The sequence below is a fragment of the Scomber japonicus genome, chromosome 19, assembly GCF_027409825.1.
Source record: "Scomber japonicus isolate fScoJap1 chromosome 19, fScoJap1.pri, whole genome shotgun sequence".
NCBI classification, from domain to species: domain Eukaryota; kingdom Metazoa; phylum Chordata; class Actinopteri; order Scombriformes; family Scombridae; genus Scomber; species Scomber japonicus.
In genome coordinates this window covers 13,420,027-13,444,727 of record NC_070596.1, presented here as the reverse complement: position 1 = coordinate 13,444,727, position 24,701 = coordinate 13,420,027, and the positions used below count along the sequence as shown (strand labels likewise).

Genomic DNA, 24,701 nt, shown 5'->3' with positions numbered 1-24,701 from the left:
GCTTAGAGAAAACTTTGTTAGCTACCTGCTAACTTTGCTCCATCGTCTGTTGGCAATGTTGCCAGATGGAAGCAGCCCAGCAGGAACCACCGAAAGGTACCATTCCGTACACTGAGAATTTCATTTATGCTTGTATGTGAACTTGATGCGGGTTATTTATAATTATTTGCAAGACCGCTGACTGGTCAGCCAGCTGATAGCCAATGATATTTTAGCTAACGCTTAGCTGCCTAGCTACTAAATTAACCACTTAAAATGATTATCTGGCACCAGTATTAGTTGCTGCCTAATTGTAGTGGATTGTTCTTGACTTCCTGTGTGATGAAGTTGTATTTAGCATTAAATGAAGACACGAAGTATGATGATGAGGACGGCTGGCAGCTTGTTGCTAACTTACATGTTCCTTCTTTCATAGCTGACACCAGCCTTTTTTTCCAACTCACATTTCACCCGGTTCCTCACATGACTGTACACCCCTACTGTCTCTAAGTCTACCCAATAAGTTTACCCAAAATGTAACCGTATGTTTGGGCTGCATGTGGAGTTTTTTTAAAGGACGGAATCACGTTTTTCAAGAAGGTTTAAAACATCTGTCAGGAGCCGAGATGAACATGGAAACAGGTGTTTTCTTCCAATAATCATTCCTCCTATATTACTGGCCATTAGAAGATCACTTCCTTATCCAAAATTCGCAACCCCCCTTCTGTGCAAAAATGTACTTAAAAGTTAACCTGAAGCTAATATGAAGTTTCAGCCGTCCAAATGAGTCAAATCAAGTAGATATCTTTCAACGTTACAGTCCTTTAGTGCCAAAGTCCCTCTTTTTCTTACTATTCTTCCACCTCTGCTCAACAGGGAAACACAAAGAGGGAATTTGAAACTAAAAAGACAAATGTAAATGTGTACTGCTGGAGACGCAAAGTGCATTTGAAGGAGATCTTTTAGCAGCCATTATGAAGAGGAGGAATGATTACAGTAGAAACCCTCTTTCAGTGTTTAGTGGCACCTAACTGTCGTTTTAAGGGGGACTTGAAAAATGGCGAACCTATCTTTTAAACATTCTTGCCTTACAGTATGGACTGCCATGGAGAAGATAAAGAAGGAGATTTTTGCCAGCTGACTGGTTCAGTAAGCACCCATTTTCTTTTAAAGCATATAAATAACAAAAATAGCAGGCATGAATGACAATTGACTTCATTGGTAATTAATTGTATTTAATAGGATTTGTGTTAATTTATGTTTTTAGGTGCTGTTTAACAGCAAAAATGCCATGAGAGCACGATTGCAGCAGTTTGTGGAGGAGAGGATGCAGACCACCATGGTATGAAGTGATAATTCATTGACAGCTTATGCTCTTAACAACATAGAAGCGCTTGTTTGCATTTTTTGTTACATCAGGGAAGTAAATAAATAATGTTGCATCCATAAACTTTCCCTTTACATATTATGAACAAATTGTCACAGTGTAGTTTTATTTTTAATGTCAAACCTTAACTTTACAATGTTACTGATAATTAAGATGCACAGTCTGTTTTAAAAGATTAAGTATTTACTTATTTGTTCCCACCACCTATTTTTGTATTCATACTGTGACGTTATTTAGTCTCTTTTCTACTGTGAACACAGTATTTACTAAAAACCTGTGTAGAATTGGTTTGTACATTCACCAAGCACTTTATTAGGAACACAATAAAGCAATTTAATGCAATTATATTGAAAAGTATACATTTCAACATAATACACTTCAGTACACCACCACCACTCAATATGATCTCATTAATAAACATAAAGGTAAGTTTCATAAAAGTAGAATTTATGGCAGAGCACTTGTATTGGACTGCATTAGATAGCACAGATGGTCCTAAAAAAGTGCTCAGGGAGTGCAGTTTATCTGGGACACAACTTTGGACTCTGAGAGATAATGTTCCTTCACCAGCTTGCTGTGGGAAAATACACTACAATGCCTTTCCATGTGACCATATTTTTGCTTTATTGTTGTCTGTCTTGTAGCTCACAGGTGTACTGATTGGAGCTGCAGTCGCAGTCTCACTGATTGGGATTGTGGTGCTCTTCCTTTATAGGAGATATAAACTTGCCCGTGAGTCATCCAACCCTTCCCTGAACTTTGTACTGTATATATTCTAATGCTGTTATGATTGATTGATTCAATTTGTCTACCTCTAATGATTATTTTTTCTCTTTTTCTGCATTTTGTTTTTTTGATTCTCTGACAAGGTGAACAACAGCCAGGGGTACCTCATTATCGCTTCAGAAAAAGAGATAAAGTGCTCTTTTATGGAAGGAAAATAATGCGAAAGGTTTTCTCTTTCTCTTCACATATCACATATAATATTATTATTATCATTATTATTATTATCAACTGTATGTATTTGTGCCAACAGTTATGCTGTTGCAGCCTTGAATGAAATATACTCCACTGGCTACTATAATCACAAAAGTTCCAGTAGTAGCTCCAGTAACTTATTTTTATAATGCACCTTAATCCAGTAAGATTTTAAATTACTTGCATGCATTTAGCTTAGTGCTGAATATAGATCCTCATTTATTCGAGAAATTTTTAAATATATTTTTTCTCCACCTCTGTCTTCACTAACTAGGTGTAGGCTTATTTAGGTCAAATACACAGAGTGTCTTTTTCTGTCTGCAGTTAAAAAGAAACACAGCACATTTAAAATGTTGACTGTTTTTTTATTGTTTTTAGGTCCAGACGTTGTCCTCGATTCCTCCTTCCACCTCCTCATCGGTATCAAAGCAGCCACAGCGCATACGCAAAAGAACCAAAGTTCTAAGCATAGCTCGCAAGTATGCTCATTTAAAAATACTCTGTGTGCGCACATGAAACCATGAAACATTTCTTCAGATTTGCTTTGAGTCTTGTTGAATAAATTGATTAATGGAATATCTTAAATATTTTGTTTCGTGCCTCTTAACAGAATCCTGAGGATACGTAAAGACCCTCCCACACTACAACCTAAGGAACCTCCTCCCTCCCTCCTGGAGGCTGACCTAACAGAGTTTGATGTGCAGAGCTCAAATTTGCCCTCAGAGGTCCTCTATATGCTGAAGAATGTCAGGTGTGTGTGTGTGTGGGTGTTTGTTTGGCAGACAAATACAGAACTTTTTTTGAGGTAACCTTTCCCATTTCCATAATTTGTTTGTGTTCTGCAACTTGTTACAGGGTCTTAGGTCACTTTGAGAAGCCCCTCTTCCTGGAGTTGTGTCGCCACATGGTGTTTATTGAGCTGCAGGAGGGAGAAGGTCTCTTCAGGCCAGGAGACGATGATGACAGCATCTATGTGGTCCAGGATGGACGACTCGAGCTCTGCATTCACGAGAATGTACGTGGACTGCGTGTTGAATTTCCAGTTACACACACCCACCCTCTTTTTCTTTTTCTTTTTTAAAAGACTGATACAGAGTGTGTTTCCAAGTTTCACAGATTAATTAGATTTTGTCATATAGTGGTTCTTGTGCACTTGAATGACCAATTCCAACTATTTTATTATATACAGTGTCATTTGATCCATTGTTAATATAGAATACACTGACCAGCTTCAAAACATGAAAAATATTTTAGCAATAAAGTTTAGAATTTTTAAAGCTCCTGTTTGGAAAAATTATAAACTGAGTGAAACTGGGACACGTCATTGTGAAGTCAGGGTACTCGTACATGTTACGCTATGAAGTGACAGTCATATATTATCCTGACAGATTTGTTGTTAACATGGCTCTACTGTAAAGTTTGAATGAAGACTCTTCAATGAATTTGTGTCTCCCTGTTTTTTTAGGATGGCACAGAACCAGTTGTGAAGGACGTGCTCCCAGGAGACAGCGTCCACAGCCTGCTCAGTATTCTGGACATCATCACTGTGAGCTTCTATTTCTCCTCCTGTCCACACATCAGACTCACATCTCTGCTGAGTCCTCTTTTGCACCCTGATCTGTCTGTTTCTCCTCTCCACTACTTTCCATTCTATCTGTATGTCCAGTTCAACTCAGTTTGTTTATCCATTACCTCTATGAATAATAAATGCAGTACAAATTAAATGTATTATTAATTATTATTGTTATTATGTCCCTGCGTGTCAAGTAATGAATTTATGTATTATGCTCGGAGGTGTGGTTTGTTTTGTTTCCATTTACTTTGATGTCACACTCAGTTTTGCTCATCCATTCAAATGAAAGTCTTTATTTTCATGTTTTTATCAAAACATCCTTACTTATAGCTACATCTTGTGGGATTATTGTTTAGTCTGGATGTTAAAAAGAGAAAGAATGACTAGATAATAATTTTCTTTTTTCAGGCACACATATACCTGTTGTGAACGGATTGTACTTTAAACTAACTGACTAATTCAAACACTGAAAAATTAAGAAATCAGAGTATGGAATAACATCTGATATTTTGCCAGTGTCAACAAACATTTTCAGGCTGTATCATACTCACATCATACATACAACATCATACATCATCATAGATCATCATACATCATAATACTAAGCACAAGTTCATATAATAGAATTGAGAGGTAAAAAAATGCCATTTATCCAATGATTTGCTCTGTGAGCTATTCTCAGTATTGTAGGCGTTTGTCATTGAAGTCAGAGATGGAGATGAGTTTTTTTTTGTGACTGCACCCTCTCTCTTTGCTTAATAATGTTCTTTTCTCAGGGTTATCCAGCACCTTATAAGACTGTAGTAGCACGGGCAGCAACTCGCTCCACCATCTTACGTTTACCTGCATCAGCCTTTGAGTCCGTGTTTAAGAAATATCCAGAGACACTCGTGCGCGTCATTCAGGTAACAGATTGTCTAACACTAAATATACGAGGTGTTTGTTTATCATTGAGGCTATTTTTCCTCCATCTGAAACATACAGTTATATAAAACAGTCATTTTGATCTAATTTGGAGGTAACTACAATCCTACAGTATGTGATCTGCTCTGTTTACTTCACTGTGTTGCAGATAATCATGGTTCGCCTCCAAAGAGTCACCTTCTTGGCATTACATAACTATCTGGGCCTGACAACAGAGCTCTTCAATCCGGTAGGAGGGAAATTAATTAGCACTCATACATTTGTGTATATGCACACTCAATCATGCAGAGAGGCTCACATCGGATACCTAAGCACAATTTGTACATACACAAGCACTGAGAGACACACACCCACTGTCACACACATGCAAGCTAATTTCACACAACATTAAGCACAGCATCATAACATAGTCCTTCATAACGCTCAGTGAAAATGATAAAAATGATGATAATCCCTTCTCAGAAAACAGGGAGGGTACTATCCTTTCAACCTGGCATGCCTCTGACTTTATGATAACTAAAAATAGAGAAAATATGTGCAAAGGTGTGTATTTAGCCAATTCCTAAAGGCTTTAAAATATTTTTATTAGTCATAAAAAAAATCATAAAAAGTCTCTAAACATCCTCAACTACTATTACATTTTAAGAAACCCACAAAGTCACATCATCTGCTTAAAGGAATCACATTGTGTGATAGTTTGAACTGTGGATGGATGGATGGACATTTACATTTATCTGTATTTTTAAATTAATATTTTTAAAAATAAATATATGTTCATATGTATGTATTTTGCAGTTTTGTTTTGTCCCAAACCATCAGTCCACAACCCAGAGATCTTCAGTTTACTGTCATAGATGACTAAAGAAACCTGACAATCAACTAATTATCTAATCGATTATTCAACTAATCATTGCAGCTCTGGTTAACTTCTTTGTTTGCTTAATTGACAGGAGAGTCAGGCGTTGCCCTTGTCCAATGTGAACAGTGTGATGGGAGAGATCAACTCTGGGAAGATGACTCGCCGTTTGCACTTCCAGGACGAGTTGCCTGCCGGGACCTCAGAGAGCCCCACGGAGACAGGTCACACATTCACACACAGTTTAAAATTGTGCTTATTTTGGTGTTGAGACTGATCAGTGCTGGCATTTCACTTTTACATTAAACAGATGGTGTAAAGGACAGCCCTTCAAATAACTACAGGAAGCCGCGATCCATCTCGATGCCCGCCGACTGCGCTGGTAGGTCACTGTCTTGGGTGTCAGCAATCACCAAATGTCTATATTAATTTCCTGCAGAATGATCAGAGTCACTGATCTGAAAGCAAGGACACACAGACATACTTAAAGTCGTAATCCTCCTCCTTTGTCCTGACTTACAGACCTGAACATGGTTTGTGAACGTGCCAGAGTTACTATAGATGAGACTCCATCCAGTCCTGCTGCTCACAAAGTAAGACTCCCTGCCATGTCACCTCTTCACACTGAATCACAGGGTGGTTGTGTCGATGTAATATTACATCCCAGCTCCCACTGTGCTTTCAACCACTGATAACATTCACATCATTCAGCATAAAGGTGTTGTTTACTTATGATGCCGCTTGTCATGCCGTTACTCATAAGTCACTTTCATGTGCCCGTCTCTGCAGTCCAACCTGAAGAAGAGTGTGATGATGCAGCACACACCCTCAGAAGTGTTTCACTACACAGACAGTGGGGGGCAGTCCGATGCCATCTACCTCAGCAAAAGCAGCACCATCCTCCAGGCTGCTAAGAAGGATCTGCTGGGAATCATCCAGCTGCAGGTGGGAGTTTGATGACAGCTGGTGTAAATATTACTTGTTTTTTGTTGGATAGATAATGAGCAAGTATTATAAATATTTTTGGTTTTGATCTGTTGCAGGATCCCAGTCTACTTGAGGGCAGAGTTACCCTCCACCATGTCAAAGCTGGTTCTGTTGTGGCTCGTCAGGGCGACCAGGTTAGAGCAACAACTTACAAAAGCAGGTTCACTTCTCAGTTTTGTGAAACTTAAGTTTTAAGAAAATGGTTATCTCATTTTCTGAAGTTAAAGAGAAATAATGAGGTCTATCTCACTCTCTGGTGGCTTACATCAACAAGAAAATCAATTTATTGTATTTCAGTGCAGCATTTAACATGTTTTGTTCAAGTGCAGCTTCTGTCCTCTACCATAAGCTTTAATTGGCAGTATCAGCTGCCAGCAGCTTTATTTTCCTCTAACTGTATTACAAAGCACATTTTGACACAACAACCCTCAGCCACTTATTTGAGATAAAGGCCACACAGGTAAATTAAATAAGACTGTTAGCTTTTTACAAGCTTAAGAAAGTTTGGTTTGTTCACATGCATGTTTTCTGAGTACTTGTAATCTAATTCAAGACAACCGTTTTTATGTATTGTATCTCAATATAATTGTGCTGTGAGGAAAATTAAGATATTGTATAAGTTAATCAAATTCTGACCGTGTTAAACATTAAACGTCTAAGAAAATGTTTGTTTAAATTTTTTGATTTGGCTCTTGTGAAATACACAAAATATATTAATTGAGATTAACAGTTTAACTAGTTATTGTTTTAAATACATAAGTACATTACATGTTGATTTAAAATATCTGATTTGACAACCAATCAATGTGTCCCAGTTGCACAACTGAGTTTTCACCTTCAGACTGTTAAATCTGTCCTCTTCTCTCCTCTCTGTCCTCTCTTTGCTTTAGGAGGTGAGCATTCAGTTTGTGATTTCTGGCCTCCTCCACGTCTACCAGCGGATGATTGACCGCGAAGAAGACACACGTCTGTTTGTGACTCACCCTGGAGAGCTTGTCGGTCAACTCGCTGTCCTGACAGGAGAGCCCCTCATATTCACTGTCCGGGCCCAGCGAGACTGCAGCTTCCTCTCAATCTCCAAAACCCACTTCTATGAGTCAGTCACATAGATGCACACATAGGCGCACCCTTCCATGCAGAATCATGTATTCAAGACACGTAGTCTTCTGCAGAGTTAAAAAACAATTAAATTGGATTTTTGTCTATTCTTCAGGATAATGCGCGAGGAGCCTAAGGTGGTGCTGAATGTTGCTCACACGGTGGTGAGGAGGATGTCATCTTTTGTCAGACAGATCGACTTTGCTCTCGACTGGATGGCAGTAGAAGCTGGCAGGGCTGTTTACAGGTATTCTGCTGAGAACCTTGATAAATGGTCTTTGGGAAACAAGTTAAACTTTATAGACATTCTTGCATTACACGTGGGAGCAATTAATCATGTTTGAAGGCTTCCAAACAAGTCGCTAAGGGATGCAATTCAATTTCAAAATTTTGGTTTTGGATTTGCAAGGTTTGCAGATTAGCAAACAAATTAAAGTTATCTATATATTTTTCAGGCAGGGTGAGAAATCAGACAGTACTTTCATAGTGCTGAGTGGTCGACTGCGCTCTGTAATCATGAAGGAAGACGGCAAGAAGGAGCTGATAGGAGAGTATGGACGTGGCGACCTGATTGGAGTGGTAAGGACCATAAAAGACAGATTGTGGATAGTAAGAGAAAAATTAGGAATGACTACTAGTGTATGCACTATTTTAAAGGTTATGGCTGTTGACTTTCTATTTTTTTTTTCTTTTTGTCAACAAATCTCATGTGCAGAGCCAAACCAACAATTAATTCTACTTACAAGTATTGTGTGTGTGTGTGTGTGTGTGTGTGTATTCCAAGCCTGATACACACACATAATGCTTGTAAGTGGGTTGATTTCTTTGTTGGTTCATCTCTGCATGGGATTTGTTGATAAGAAATAATTGATAAGAAAAATATAGAAAATCGTTAGCCTTATGCTTTAAAATTTAAAGGACCATTGTGTAGGATTTTGTCACATTTAGTGCTGAGGTTACAGATTACAATCAACTGAATAGCCCCTCTCCTCACTCTCTCCCTCCAAGCGTGAAGAAAAAACCACAGTGGTAACCAAAGCACAAAAACCTAATGCCAAACAGAATGCCAGTGGTGTTCTAGTTTTCATTTTGATAACCTTCCCAGTCACTCACCCATTTTCCCATCGGCTGATATGGCTGGTCTCTGTCACAGAGCTTCTAATAATACCTGAGTTGATGGATGCTATGGTTACTGTTACCTGAAGGTGGGAAGTGGATACAAGATTGTCATGAAGGTGGCTAACATTCTGAGGCATATGTTGATGTGAACTCTGGATGATGAGATGAAATGTTATTTATAGACGTATTTTTCCTTTTCTTGAAAGTAGGGCACAACAGTCCAAGACTTAGAGTAAAACACAATACTCATTTAAAATGATGTATTTAGTATCTTTTTATATAAGTAAAGTACTGTCCGTAGTGCATTATTTTATGTGTTGTAATGATTAGGAATGGTTGGGGTTTCTGTTTTTCCTGGGACCAACCTTTTGGTTTCCTGACCAAGCAAACATCATGACTTGTCCTTTGTTTCTCTGCAGGTGGAGGCCCTGACCCATCAGAACCGTGCCACCACAGTGCACGCCGTACGAGACTCTGAGCTCGCCAAGCTGCCAGAAGGAGCTCTCACTTCCATTAAGAGGAAGTTCCCCCAGGTACGGTGAACCTCAGGTGTTAAATTAAATACAGCTGATGTAAAAACACTTAATTTTTGGTGGATGGAGCGTGTATGTTTGATGATAATGGGGGGTAAAGGGTTCCAAAAATGTTTAGCCTTTTTTCCCTTTTCTTAAATATAAAATTGAAATTAACCTACAATGTGCATCTCAGGTTGTCACCCGGTTGATCCACTTACTAGGACAGAAGATCCTCCAGCAGGTCAATGGTCCTCTGACAGGTGAATGTCTATAATGTTTGGTTTTGGCTCATCCTGTTTAAACACATCTGTTAACCCACTGCATGTCTGTACTGACTCATAGCTAAAGATAGGACTAGGATAATGGTGGTTTTAGTGTTGAATGATTTGTTTTACTAATACTATATGTATATGTATGCCCCCACCAGCTCGCAGTTTGGCTCTCCACACCCCTGGTAGTAAATGGGATGCAGGAAACCAAGCCTCCAACCTCTCCACAGTGACAGTCCTGCCTGTATCAGAGGAAGTACCTCTCACTGCCTTCACCCTGGAGTTGCAACATGCGCTTCTTGCCATAGGTAAAAAAACAAACATGGCAGCTTCAAGTGATGTGTCTGCTCATCTTGTATTGTAGGCACTTCCTGCTACAGCATAACAGCTCTGGCTTTTCACAGTAGAATTAATTTTAAATGCTTTGTTTACTTTAGTCCTTAATTTCAACTGAGACTGTGCCCTCAGGACAGCTCCTTTCCTTATGGAGCGACATTAAGAGGGGCGACAGAATTGGGGCCTGCGTGACGAAGCAAGTTCAGCTCAGTGTGAATCTCTCATGGTTAGCTGGCTTCACTGAGCTTAACATTGGCCATCCTGGATACCCCTTATCTCAACGCTGGTTATCAACTAGCTCAGTCAAATCAAGCTATGAACATGTTTATGTGAAAGAGGCAGGATTGTTAATTAGGAGCGACATTGTCAGAACCATGAATAAATTACATGACACGATATAAAACAATGAAACCAGTTTAGCTCTGGGAACACTCAGTTAGCAACAGCAGAAATTCATATTCAACAAGGTAGATTATATTAAATAACTACAATAGAATAAGACGCAGGGAATGTATGCGATGTATGGGGGATGTATTTTTAGTATAGACAATTTTTTGCTTTTTTTGGATGAAGAGCAAACTGTGTCATGCACATTAAAAAAAAGTTCAAAGTAATGTCAGACTTCCAAAGTAGAGAGGAAAAGTAGTTAATGCCTCATGAGGTCTATCTGTTGCATTTCTAATGATGGGTTTAGTTTTTATTTGCATTCATCACCACACAGTCACCTCGTGTTCTTCTGAGCTGCAGTGATGGAATCAGAGTGTAAAAGCATCAAAACTGTCAGCTATCCTTTTAGGAATTAAAGAAACTTTACTCAGTTAAAATGCAGCTGCAATCATCATTGGGTGGATTATTGACCTATAAGAACAATATATAGCTCTTTTTTCTTGTCACTTTATTGCAAACTCAGAACCTTTGACTATGTCAGGATCTTGAAGGACTAATGATTTGGTGTTTCCAGTAATCTGATTGGTTAGTGGTTGTGCTGTTGGCAGGTTTTTCCAATCCTCTGAGGTTTGCAGTTCAGCATATGAATTCAGCATGGTGATTTACCCCGATTAAAAATGAGCCAGCCACATAATACTGGTAAATCTGAGTTAAGCCTAAGGATGGTCAGCTAACCCAATTAGTCGTGCGTGTGTGTGTATGAGTGAGTGAACAGGGGAAAGGGTTAAGTGAAGTAGGTTTTCTCTCAGTGTAACTTGTTTTAATGTTATTTTGATTAAAAACTCCTATATTGAGCTATTCTCAACAAAATGGTACATGTTCGACTCAGATTTATCATATGTTGCAGTAGAACAATAAAGGAAGTTACCTTAGGAGTACTTACTTATTTGTATTTACTTCAAAGAAATTACCTTTTTATTCCTCTTGAGACTGCAGCAAGAGCATTTTAAGACTTGTCAGCAATCCAAATTAACTGGATTTAGCAAAGTGCTTCAACAAGACATTGACTGTAACTGTTGTGTGATCTTTTACATGAAGGTCCCACTCTTCTGCTGACCAGTGATGTCATCAAACAGCGCCTTGGAGCTGCAGCGCTGGACAGGTATGTGTCATGGCAGATTGAAAATGGAATTAGCTTTTATGTTAACTATAGCACCACCCAAAGTAATTCTATAAATGATGATCTGAGCAAACATCTCAACATCTAGTCTTTTCCTCTGTCATATAGTCAGTTGACTTTTTTTTTTCTTTTAGCCATCTCCCTTTCTGACTCATTCATTAAATTCAGTTCAAGTATCTTTTATTGGCACAATAGGAAAATGGATCTACTCAGCCTGCCAGCTAAGTAATGCCGTCTGCCATTAATGGACTGCTTTCTCTCTTCAGTGTCCATGAGTACCGTCTGTCCAGCTGGTTGGGACAACAGGAAGACCTCCATCGCATTGTTCTTTACCAGACAGACTACACACTTACCCCATGGACCCAGCGGTGCATTCGTCAGGCCGACTGCATCATTATCGTGGGACTCGGAGAGCAAGATCCTGTAGTTGGGGAGGTGAGGTGTTAGGGGTGGAGAAAGGTGGGGATGTGAATCAGTTGCAAAGATGACTATGTTAATTATTATTGTCAGTATTGATTTAAGGTGTAGAGTATTTTTTACAAATGTCTAAAAGTGAGAAATGGCCATCACTTATCCAAAAAGGTATTATTTTTTGCTCAATTTAAAATGATATAACACAGAGAAAACTGGAATCAGCAAATGCTTTGACTAACCAGGTGTTTATGGTCTGTTTTACAGCTGACTATACATTTTTCAGCCTTTGTTTAGATTTCAATTATTATTAATCAAGCTCTTGTACAGTCTTCAGTCTGTTATCAGGTGGAGATCTTGGTAGAGTAGATCTCTATCTGATGGTCTCTTGATCATTATGCTCTTGAATCACGGTCGTGCCTGCTGACTTAATGGTCACACAGGCTGTGAATGGTTTGCATTTGACCTTTGGGGTATACAGGGAGAAATGAGAAAAACGGTGGATGGATGTTGTGAAAGAGGTGGGTTGGAAGGGAAAGGAAGTGGAAGGAAGCTGATGAAGGAAAGACAGATAATTGCCTTCACAGGGAAAATGGATGTAGAGAAAAGAAAGGAATATATCCCCATTTAACAGGAGATGGTCAGAGAAATGGAAAAATGGATCAATATTTGCTCAGGCACAAGAATGAGTCATAGCTCGCGCTTGATTATTATCTTTCAGGGCACACACACACACACTCGCATATATGCAGACAGACACCCTCTCTCTTTGCACACTAAACGTTTAGCAGATGGCCTGTTGACTGGGTGGATGATCTGACCTTCCTTTCAGATAAATTTAGCCTTTTCCTGTAAGACTGCTCATTCAGGAATTTCATATAATAAGACTGTCATCTGGGGAATCACAATTGAATAAAATAAAATAAATACAAATTTCATTTAAAAAATCATCTCATAAATAACCCTCCCATTCTGCCCTTTGTGCTAAGCCTGTAGTCTAAATTGTGGTGATATTATGTTCACTTAAACCTACTGTAGTCTCTAGTAGTTGTCAGTCTGCAGTTTTTTCTCTGGACTAGAATCTCAAAATCCCTTATTATTCCATCTGTAATCTGAAGAAAGAGAGTGTAAATATTCTAAAACATCTGCTTGGTGCCTTCCTGTAGCTGGAGCGTATGTTGGAAGGAAGCGCAGTGCGTGCCCAGAAGCAGCTGGTGCTGTTGCACAGAGAAGATGGGCCCCCACCCAAAGGAACTGTAGACTGGCTCAACATGCGAAGCTGGATCTCCAGACACCTCCACCTCTCCTGTCCTCGAAGGGTTTTCTCTAAGAGGAGCCTGCCCAAACTGGTAAGGAATGGAGAAGACGAGCACAGTGTTATTTTCTTTCTCTCATCTGCAAATCTAAGTGATTTCCTCATCATTCAGTTTTTTTGCCAGATTTACTTTATCTTCCTTTTTTTTCCTTTTAATTATTTCACCTTCTCCCTGTTCTCATTTCAGCCTCTCATTTAATCTTTTCTCTTTATTCACCAGCTACTCATCCATTCAGTACTGCTCCATCTTCTCACTCCTTTTCTCTACTTTTAATTACAGTCATCTCCCTTTTTTTCAGTTGGAGTTGTATCAACGTGTGTTCGAGAAGCCAGCAGATCGCCACTCAGACTTCTCTCGTCTGGCTCGAGTCCTCACTGGCAATGCTATTGCCCTTATTCTCGGGGGAGGAGGGGCCAGGTAACACTCACCCCTTTGTGTGTCTCCCAACCATTCTAAAGTTCATAGTATTCAAGTCATTGTATACTGTAATTTAGCACATGAATGTTTAGATTTTAGATATAACAATTCTTTTGGGCCTAATGTGTAAGCTTCAGAGCGTCATCACAAGTATTTTTGGGTCTTAAAGGTTCACAGTTCACAGTTTAAGTCTTTCTTAAAACAACAGTTAGGCACCCAAATGAACATTGTAACAGGTTTTGCTCGCTGTAATCATTCTTCCTGTTGATACATTAAAAGATCCCTTCAAATGTGTTTACAACTTAAGTGATGGGGGACAAAATCCACACTCCTCATTTTGACAACAAATGTATCAAATTCTGATGAAATTAGTCACTATTTAACGTAATTTGAATATAATAAAAAGTGGATATCTTCCGCAGTTTGTCTTTTTAGGAAAAAAATCCCGCTTTGTGTCTCGATAGTCTTTTTCTGTTAAGTTGCAGTGGAAAGATCGGAACAAAAAGCAGGAATTTGATGCTAAAAAGATAACTTCAAAGGTTTTTGCATTAAGGAGGACAGTGGATTTTGGCCCCCAACACTTACATTGAAAGTGCATTATCAAGGGATCCTGTAATGGTCAGTATGAACAGGAGGGATGTTAAAGTTCATTTAGGCACCTGACTGTTGTTTTAAGACTGAATTGAAATCTTGAAATTGACAGAATCCTTTAATCTTACTGTCAACAGTGTATGCCTATATCTTTTTTAATATAACAGATACTTTATCTCTGCATTTCTTCTTCTCCACCCTTCCTATCAGGGGCTGTTCCCAAGTGGGAATAATGCGAGCTCTCTGTGAGGCTGGCATCCCAGTGGACCTCATTGGTGGCACGTCTATCGGTTCCCTGATGGGGGCACTATATGCTGAAGACCGTAGCCACAGCCGCATGAGGATGAGGGCTAGAGAATGGGCAATGGTGAGAGTCAAAGCAACAGCTATTAATTGAAACTGCTACCTATTCTTAATTGACACCTGTCATGGTATTAACCCAAATACTGTAGCAAGAGCCTAATTTCCACACCATCATGATAATTCCTCTATTTTTTTTAAAGCCCTGTATTGAATTAGCTTACAGTGAAACACTGATGCTTCCTGACCTTGATCAAACATCTTCAGGATGTTACATAACATCTGCTGGCTGCAGAGCTTACGACCGACAGGGATTTTCTTCTCTTGATGACATCATTCTAATCATCTCCAGAATGAGGCTTAATAATTGTGACAAATAAATGACTTGATTGGCTGAATAGTATTCTGTTTTGTGGAAGCGAATCAGATTTCAACAGCTCTACTTGCTCCAGTGTCTTATTGAAGAAAGGAATGTTTTAAAGCCTTGATTTGCTTTGAAGCTTTTCACAGACTGTCAAGAGTCTGTCCTTGTGAAGGTGACTCCAAATTGTTTAATGCGCACATAGCCATGCTGTGCTAATTAACTATCATAAATAATGGCACGGTGTTGCACATACAGCCCCGGATGTTTGCAGCTCTAGCTCATGAACAGAATCTTTTTAGTTGTGATATGAAAGTCTTAAATACTGTGACCATCCATTATCATCCATTATGACTAATTTGAGACACCTGCTCTGTCTCTGAGTTTGCAGGCAGAGCATGTGGTAAGATTTGTCTTCGTCACAGTGTGTCCAGCCCCTCCTACTCCAGCTCCGTCCTTGGTGCTGAACCTTCACTGTAGAAGCATCTGGCAGAGCTGCTCCATAGTTTTTACACTAAAAGAACCACTGTTGTAATAGAATGATTTGTCCTTTTGCAGAGTAAGGCAGAAAAAAATAGAACTGGACAGTTTGCTCTGTTGAGATGTTTTTTTTTATGAGGAGAGAATTTATCTTTTTAAGATTTTTTCAAATCACTAAGAAAAGCATGTATTTACTTCTCATGCATAAACCTGTTGTGTACACATTGAGCAAGCGAGAGCACCCACAAAAAAAAATGCAAATGTTGTTTTACAATAAAAGAAATCCTTTCATTTAGATGGCTAAATGCTGCTTTGTGCATGAAAATTGTGCATTTTGCAGTCATGTAGTTAGAAAGGAACCATTCAACCTTATTTTTCTCCTGCAGGAAATGACCTCAGTGTTCAAGAAGGTTCTGGATCTGACGTACCCGGTCACCTCCATGTTCTCTGGTGCTGCCTTCAACTCCAGCATCAGCAATGTCTTCAAGAGCAAACAGATAGAGGTAGGTGAGATCCCCCCGAAATCCCGGCCAATAGAATGAGAAGAAGAATAGCACAGAGATGACAAATAAAATGAAAAGATTGTTTCAGCTGATTAAGGCACAAAAACAGTCTGATGGTGCAGGATAAGTTAGGATAAGTTAATGTCATCTGAGCCTATTATGTTGATCTGTTTTGATGTAACCTTTTGTGCATGCAGGACCTTCGGATCCCGTATTTCAATATTACAACTGACATCACTGCCTCTGCCATGAGAGTACACACTGATGGTAGGTACAGAAATGTTACGTGTACTTAGTTCTTGTTTGCTTAAAGGGTCAGTTCACACAAAAGACAAAAAAAAGACCTAAAATAGTTTCTATCCATGCAGCTAGTTTTCATTTTATGTGCCCAGCTTTTCTACCTCTGACATTTCTGACAGCACTGTTCGCACTGGTGAACTGACCCTTTAATTAGTCTCATTGATGACTTCAATTTTCTCAGTTCAGGTCGGTTGCGTTCAATTAAATACATAATGCTTAAATAGGGATAAAATATTAACAGTTGCTTGTATGCTTTTTGAGGTTCTCTGTGGCGGTATGTCCGTGCCAGCATGTCTCTGTCTGGGTATCTGCCTCCTCTTTGTGACCCCAAAGATGGACACCTACTGATGGATGGAGGCTACATTAACAACCTGCCAGGTTTGTTCCCCTGTCAGATTCTTTCTCGCAGTGTCTTAGTGTATTTGCTCAGTTGTGTTCATTCATGCCTTTTAATGCCTCCACGCTGGCGACAGTCGTTGCCTGAGGCATCATTTTTTCAAGTTGTCTGTCCATCCCATTTTTGTGAATGTGATATCTTGGCAAATTTGACACAAACAAACGTCCACTTGGACTCAAGGATGAAATTAGTAGATTTTGGTAGTCAATGATGAAGGTTGCTGTGACCTTCACAAAACACTTTTTTGGCCATAACTCAAGAATTCAGACACTAATTATGACAAAGTTTCACACAAATGTCTAACAGAATAAAATGATGAAGTGATGACATTTTATATTCAAAAGGTCAATGTTCTGCAAAAACACTTTTCTGGCCATTATTCAACACCATAATTCAGGAACAGAAGGGAAGAATGTGACCATATTTCACATTTGGTCGGATACTGAATTGGTGACATTAATCTTGGGTGGCCACCTGGAAACTGTGTTGGTTGTTTTTTTAAATTCCTTCAAAGTCTCAGCCATGAATATTATGAGTCTGGACAGACATGGATATGTATTATTTCTAGTTTAAAAAAAACAAACAACTATTTTACCTTCTCTGTATTAGTGGTGTCTCCATTAACTTGTTCACTGACTCGCCCCTCCTACCTGTTACCAGCTAGCTAATGCACACAGCAAAGACGAGACACACTATTGTGAAACTCCTATATTAACTATATTTGTGGACATTTATCAAGTTAATTACTGTGTTTGCATAGCCTGCGAGGAAAAACAACCACTTTGGCATTTGTTTCAACTCATTACTTGCTCTCTCAGCCCAGAGCCCACCCCTTGCCTTCAGCTATCATAGTTACCTGAATATAACTCCAGTTCTATGAGTATGTGTGGAATCCTCTAACTCGGGCTCCAGAAATCACTCACCTACCCACAAGTTCCATGTACAGTCAATGATCATCCATGAATTTTGATTCGTCCCTTTTTTTAATGACTCATTTCACTATCAGAATTTGATATATTCTGTCTAACATTTGGACAGTCTAGAAAAGCCACACGATGAAAGCGAGTGACTCATACAAGCTGGAGTCAGTAAGAGGAGTCGAACCTCTCATCTCAACTGTGTATGATTGATTTCTTTCACAAAACTCTCCTTTTCTCCTGTCCCACCTTTTGATTCTGTTTCCACTTCTTCTCCCAGCTGATGTGGCACGCTCCATGGGGGCCAAAGTGGTGATAGCTATTGACGTGGGCAGCCGGGATGAAACCAACCTCACTAATTATGGCGATTCGCTCTCCGGCTGGTGGCTGCTATGGAAACGCCTCAACCCCCTAGCTGAGAAAGTCAAGGTAATGGATTGATTAAAAATAAAGGCACAACTTATTGTATGAGGATGTGTTTTTAAAAATAAATGTGTCCTATGAATATCAATAAGGCTATTTTTGGAGCTGTTTTTCAATGAAACGTGTTACCTATGCTTGTGGACTTAGGTGTTGAACATGGCCGAGATTCAGACTCGGCTGGCCTACGTCTGCTGCGTGAGGCAGCTGGAGTCTGTGAAGAACAGTGACTACTGCGAGTATATCAGACCTCCAATTGACAGATACCGTACGCTGGAGTTTGGCAAGTTTGATGAGATTGCTGTAAGTTCAAGGATGGCGGTGTCATCTATTTTGTTTTCTCACAAATCTTTGCCTCAACTGTGGGTTATTGTTACCCGATCATGAGTTATAACAAAACTGCTGTTGATGTCAGTAATCTCACACAAAGTTTTTTTTCTGGCCAACAGTCCAGCAAACAAATATGTGATTGTTTGTGCATGTTTGTGTAATTTAGGAGGTGGGATACCAGCATGGCAAGACTGTGTTCGACGTGTGGGCTCGTAGTGGAGTGGTGGACAAAATGTTAAAAGACCGACACCAGGAGGAGTTCCACAACACCGAAAGCAAGAACAATGTAAGAATGGAGGGAGATGAAAAACATATGGGAATGCTGTTGAGAATATATGACAAGAAAGCCATCAGGGAGAGTTCATTGCAGAGCAACTGTAGGGTTTGGGCTTTATTTTTATTCAGTTTCTCCATATGACTCTAGATTATAATGAAAATGATGTATCTACACCTACAAATGCGTTGCTAAGTTTAAAGAATTTCTAAAAGACAACATCCTTTCTCTATTTTCATTATCAATTAATTTGCTGATCATTTATTGATCAATTGTTATATGTAGCAGATGTCAGTATATTGAAAAAAAAATACCTCTTATAACTTCTTCACAGTGTTGTGTCAAGTCTATTGATTAATTAATCGTTGCAGCTCAATAGTTTGCTCAATAACTGCTCTGCAAAGCTATTACCCAGTTGTGCCAAAATACACAGTTAAAGCACTCTCCTGATCAATAAACATATATTCAGATCTGGAGCTAACGCTTATGAAACACTCTACTTATTAATATTTAATCCATAAAAATAAATCAACTATTGTAACACATTTCTATGTAACTAGACATTATGTTTGATTTCACAGGAGTGTTCATGAGTAGGCAAGGCAAGGCAGGTTTATTTGTATAGCATTTCATACATGATGGCAACTCAATGTGCTTTACATTAAACAGAAAAACATGCAATTTGAGAAACATTAAAACATACAATTAACCCCCCACCCCCCCACACTCACACTAATAATAAAAACAAAGTATAGAAAATAGAAAGAGATAAATAAAATACTAGAATAGAGCATTAAATATAAGATTGCAGCATTGTGTAGACAGACAATAGCAAGCTTAAATCCATTGCTAAGTTAAAACATCCACAACATTGTATACAGAGATTCTTATCAGCTTGATGATAAAATTAGCAAATCATGAGGTTTACTTATCCAAAAGGTTTTACAGTTACCAGTGACCACCCCACATCTGCTGAGACAAATTTCACATCTGCTTTTGCTCATTATCTGCCAACTCATTTGCATACCATGTAAATGGTTATAGCTTTGGCTACGTGTCCCCCTCTTGTGTTATTGATCTACAATATACATGCTCATTGTTAGCTGCATTTTGTTTTCAACAGCCTCATATTTTAGACTCTGGGCTACACTGCTGTTCAAGTAATAACATTAAGACTATGAATCAGTCTGCTCTTAAAGTACAGAGAAATAGATTTACCGTGCACCAGATCTGGCCCTCAGCAATGTCAAAGGAAGATAAAGGACCAACTAAACAAGGGGGGAGGGAGAATGATGGAAAAAAGATGAGATATTTACCCCCGAATCTGAGCAACAACATGAGGAGGATGAAGGAAAGAATAGTATGATTGATTCTGAGTATGACAATTTCTGCAAACTAACAAACAAAACTGAACGATTACGAAGAGAAGGATGGAGCTACAGTTATGGTTGCAGATTCAAAACAATGCTTAATAACGTCTTCTAAGTAAATCCTATTTTATTTAAAACAATAGCCATCTCAAATAGGCAGTTCCAGATGCTACAGTAGGGTGCAATTCTCAGGGGGAAATGGAATTCATCATCTCCTGTGATGGATTCTACATCCTAAGTTCAGATGGCAGAGATTTTTAAACAAATGGGAGAGTTTGTAGCTAAAAAAAAGAAGAGTCAATATTGTAGTTTAAAAAAATGCAAATAAGTAGCTAAAGATTACAAGAACATACAGTCATCTCAGCAATTAGGAAAGGGTAAATGCAACAGGTAGAATCACTGCAGGTGTCCCTGAAGAACCAAAACATACACATTTGATCATGAAAGGTTTAATGAAATATTTCATCATAGGATAAAGGTGATCACTCAGAACAACCTTGTATTGATTGGCAGTGACCAAGACACCAGATCACTTCACTTAATCTTTAACTGGACAATTAAATAAGTATACAAATTAAAGATATATACATACTGCATACACACACACACACACACACACATTTTTACAATGACGCCTCAGATATAAAACACTTGTGAAAAAAATATATGTAACGGAGGCAGAATATCCTACAGTTTAAAAAAATAAACTTTATTGTCCGAATGACATCAGTGCAGTAAACTTAACTTGCAATTTAATAATTATAAAAATAAACAAATAGACTGCATATACATAGCATCAAATATACATAAAATGCCTCCTTTATAAATGTGCATCTGCACAGTATGGCGTACAGCAAATGAAGTCAGAGAGAGCTTCTCAGTAAAGCTACTGGCTGCTATTTATGTTTTGGTCAGTGTATGTATGGAGGAATATATAATACTGCAGCGTTCTAACAGATGAGGTGTCAACACCTGACAGCTGCACAGTTGGTTCAAACGGCTATAATCTGCATTTTGTATAATATATCAAATAACAATGTGTATTGAGCTCATTGTTTAACTGGCTGCAACTTTACATTTTTTTTTTTGTTTGTTTTGTTCAGTCACTGTTCTCATTGCGTTATTTTCAGTCACAGCAGTCAGAGAAAAAGCTGTAAAAACTGACTGTACACTACCTGATCAGCACCAGATGGTAAAAAACACAGTTGGCGACTAGCTGGTGAACATAATCAAACACTTAACAGCTTAATAGCCAGATATGTCCCTCAGGAGTTGGGAAAGATAAAGAACAGAGCTAAAGGAGAGTCAGTACTTAGATGGACAGAAACATGACTCCAAATGAAAGCATCTTGCTCTGTAACTGCTGAATGTGTAATTAGCAACTATTTCTTGGAACCTATTTTTAATGTGTGTGTGTGTGTTTCTTTCAGGTGGTGACATGTCCCAATGCTTCCTTCACTGACCTGGCAGAAATCGTGTCCCGCATTGAGCCTGTCAAACCTGCTGTGGTGGATGGTAAAACCAGCAACACACACTCCAACGCTCTCACTTTCATTCACACCCACAATCATACGTTTTTTTTTTTCTCTTTGAAACACGTGTACACATTGAGTAGAGTAGAAGGCGTGCTATTACTGTTTCTCCTCCAGCTTGCTGTTATTTGTTTTTTGATGAGTTTCCTGTCATATTCTATTAGCAATTGAATCTGTTTCACACAGAGGAGGAAATGGATAGCTGAATCCCCATTGTTGAATAAATTATGTGTGTACACATGATAGTAGCTGTAAGATGCTAATGGAAAAGTGATACTCAGGGAAATTCAGTGTCACAAATGAGGCATTTGCAAAAAAGTTACAGATTCAAATTACATTTAGAAACCATGTTTAAAGCAAGCCATGATTGTGATGTTTTAAAGATCTTGCATCTCCATCATCCTCCTTTCCCCCCTTCCTATTTATAAACTATTCTCCATCCATCACTTATCAAACGGCCCTGCCTGACTTCACACATTCTTTGCCTTTTCTGACTCATCCACCTGCACGCCCACTTTCATTTGTCACCTCTTTCACACTCCACCTTTTCCACTTATTCACCCACAATGTGCTTCTTTGTTTCCTGTCCTCTACTCCTTCCCTTCATCAGAGGAGTCAGAATACCAAACTGACTATGAGGAGGAGGCAGTGGAGAGCGCTCTGTCTGACATGGAACTGTACAGTCGCTATGGAGAGCACACTGAAGGGGAGGAGACTGTTGACACGGTGCGCACCTCTGGTCATACGGGTGGACATGATGAAATATCTTCTGCTAAGTACAGCACTTTAAGTGCTTTTTGTGTCTAAATGCTCACTCAAAGAGAACTCTCATTGTGTTGAATTGTCAGCATTGTGTTATTTAAAAGATTTCCAAAATCATTGCAGAACATTTTTGTTCTCCAATAAATTAAAAAAATGTAAAAACTTGTGATATTTTAGAACGAGATTTCTTCTTGAGAAAAAACAGACAGACTTGATCAAATGAAAGTAAAGAAAAACATTTCATCTCTTTGTAAGGTCCTTTCCATAATGTTGTCACTTATAATAACAATCTGAGCCTGTCAGTGGCAAAAACAAACACTGTTAATGGATATTGACAGGACACTGGTGCGCCAATGGATTACATAGCAGTCAATTTTGTGGCTGCCGGCTGAAGTGCTCTCACTCAATACTGGACCAATTTCAAAAATTGCTGTCACCATTACTCACTTAGACACAAAAAGATGGGAAAATAGAGTCTAGGTTGAAAAATACATTAGTTTGCTTTTAAGTAGTCATTGCATTTTAGTCTAAAGTGAGCTTCTCTGGGTAAAATACAAACCTTGACATTTTCACTATTATTGGGCACAATCACTTTTTCTTAAATCCAGACCAGATTCTTGCTGGCCATTGTTCAAAAGAGATAAAAGCTCATCTTGGAGCCAGGCCAATTCATGCTTTAAAACAGGTGATCAATAATACCATAAAATCTACTCTAAAATATATTGCAAGGCCACCTAATTCATTAAAAATTATATTTTACCTCTAGTCAAGAGCCAGGACCCGAGGAAGGGCTACGACTTTCACTAGAAAATAGAGATTTTCTGTTGTAAGGCCAAGAGTCAAAAAATGCTTAAATAATGTTTCACAATAGATTTTTTAAAAGTGATAGCATATGCTACCTGATAGTCTTCTTTCTATCCGCTATGAAGGAAATTGAGAGCTGAGTATCTTTTGGATACTTGCTTTACAAACAGTAGTAGTTTTGAGCTATGTAGTGTTTGAAGTCCTGCTCTGCTCAAAAAGTGTTTTTTCTGATTGTCACCTGACTGTGGTGTCTGAGCTTCACTGTGCAGAGTCAAGTATGTGCAGAGTTTGACACTAGAGGCTTTTTTCACGTTAATTTGCTAAAGGAGAAAAGTTTAAGGGGTGAGCCTTTGAGCATGAGCATCACCTCCTTTTTGCTTGTTTAAAGGAGAGCAGGTGAAGGTTTTAACAGTCATCACCAAATTGAAGGTGAATAGCAGAATTTTTAAACAGATGGAGAAATTCAGGTAATTAATCCCTTGAATTAAGAATATCCAGCAGAAGATAATGATGTTGTATAAATAACAGAGTGGAAACAAAATTCTCAGTAGGCAGGATGATGCATTAACAGAAACTAACTCTGTAAAGCCTTTTTAACTATTCTATAATTTAAGTTGTGTCTGATATATTGTCACTTGATTCTCAGGATGAAGAACTGGAAGGGAGATGTGTACGCCGCATTACTTCACTCACCAGCAGCTACCCTCAGTCACCCGCCACCCTTGAGCATCCACAGGAAGTCAAACCATGAAGCCCTTTCCAAATATTCCAATAAGTGAAGACTGGTTTGATGAACTCCGTCCAAACCTGCATGTCTTTGCTTCATTTCACCTTCCAGTCTGTCACACATAACACTACCTGCTCTCTCATTCTGACCGTGAGACTGTCAGTAACGGTGATTACCATTTTGCCCTCTGTAACTTGGCCTCGTTAGCTGTTTGGCTGACATAACAAATGGATAGTCCCTATAGATAGAATACAGGCAGCTAGTATCACATTTACTCAGCTGCATGTGCATTCCTAATCTAGACAAGAGCAGCTGCACATCACATTATTTCTCATATTGAGATAGTTGAACAGTAGCTTTACATGAATCACACCAGTCCAGTAGAAAAAGAAGACAGGAGAGGAGAGGAGATACTATTTCCATGAAATATTTATTACATGAATGCAGGTGAAGCATATGAATCTTTGTTAATTGCACATTACAGATTTGAGGAGGCTAATGGTCAGTCCACCCAAATTACCACCCAAAAAACATTTTCTCCTCACTAGCCACGCAGATAGTTTTGATATGATTTGAGACACTCCAGTTTTCTGCCACCACCCTAATATAATGTGCAAGTAGAAATGACTTCACTTTAGGGATTACAAGCCAAAAAGGTTAGGAACCACTGCCCTGATTAGCCCACAAAGCAACTTGTTTGTTCAGTTAACTGAACTGTTGACAGCAAACCTGTTTCTGATGAGAGAAACACTATTTTTTTTTAGATGTAGTTTTTCTTTTTATTGTGAACACTACAAACAAAATTGCGTTCACCTCACTTTTGGGGATGGCAGACATCTCAAAAAATTGGGCAAATAAAACGAACTATTGGCATGAGCATATACCACTAAAGTTAAATAAG

General features: G+C 38.8%; 1 protein-coding gene across 1 annotated transcript; it reads left to right on the top strand.

Moving 5' to 3' along the window:
* pnpla7a (patatin-like phospholipase domain containing 7a) lies at nucleotides 1–24,285 on the top strand. The gene is made up of 36 exons (XM_053340437.1): nucleotides 1–96; nucleotides 1,074–1,128; nucleotides 1,247–1,321; nucleotides 2,011–2,098; nucleotides 2,236–2,318; nucleotides 2,723–2,823; nucleotides 2,955–3,095; nucleotides 3,200–3,359; nucleotides 3,810–3,890; nucleotides 4,694–4,822; nucleotides 4,990–5,070; nucleotides 5,792–5,921; nucleotides 6,008–6,079; nucleotides 6,220–6,290; nucleotides 6,487–6,642; nucleotides 6,741–6,818; nucleotides 7,575–7,780; nucleotides 7,898–8,029; nucleotides 8,238–8,361; nucleotides 9,321–9,434; nucleotides 9,610–9,676; nucleotides 9,844–9,993; nucleotides 11,507–11,570; nucleotides 11,855–12,023; nucleotides 13,166–13,348; nucleotides 13,614–13,732; nucleotides 14,534–14,690; nucleotides 15,851–15,967; nucleotides 16,165–16,234; nucleotides 16,529–16,645; nucleotides 17,862–18,010; nucleotides 18,152–18,304; nucleotides 18,498–18,617; nucleotides 21,406–21,490; nucleotides 22,118–22,233; nucleotides 23,720–24,285. Exons 1-36 carry the CDS (start codon nucleotides 56–58, stop codon nucleotides 23,822–23,824), a joined length of 4,059 nt encoding a protein of 1,352 aa, XP_053196412.1. The 5' UTR covers nucleotides 1–55; the 3' UTR covers nucleotides 23,825–24,285.
* The last annotated feature ends 416 nt before the right edge of the window (nucleotides 24,286–24,701 follow it).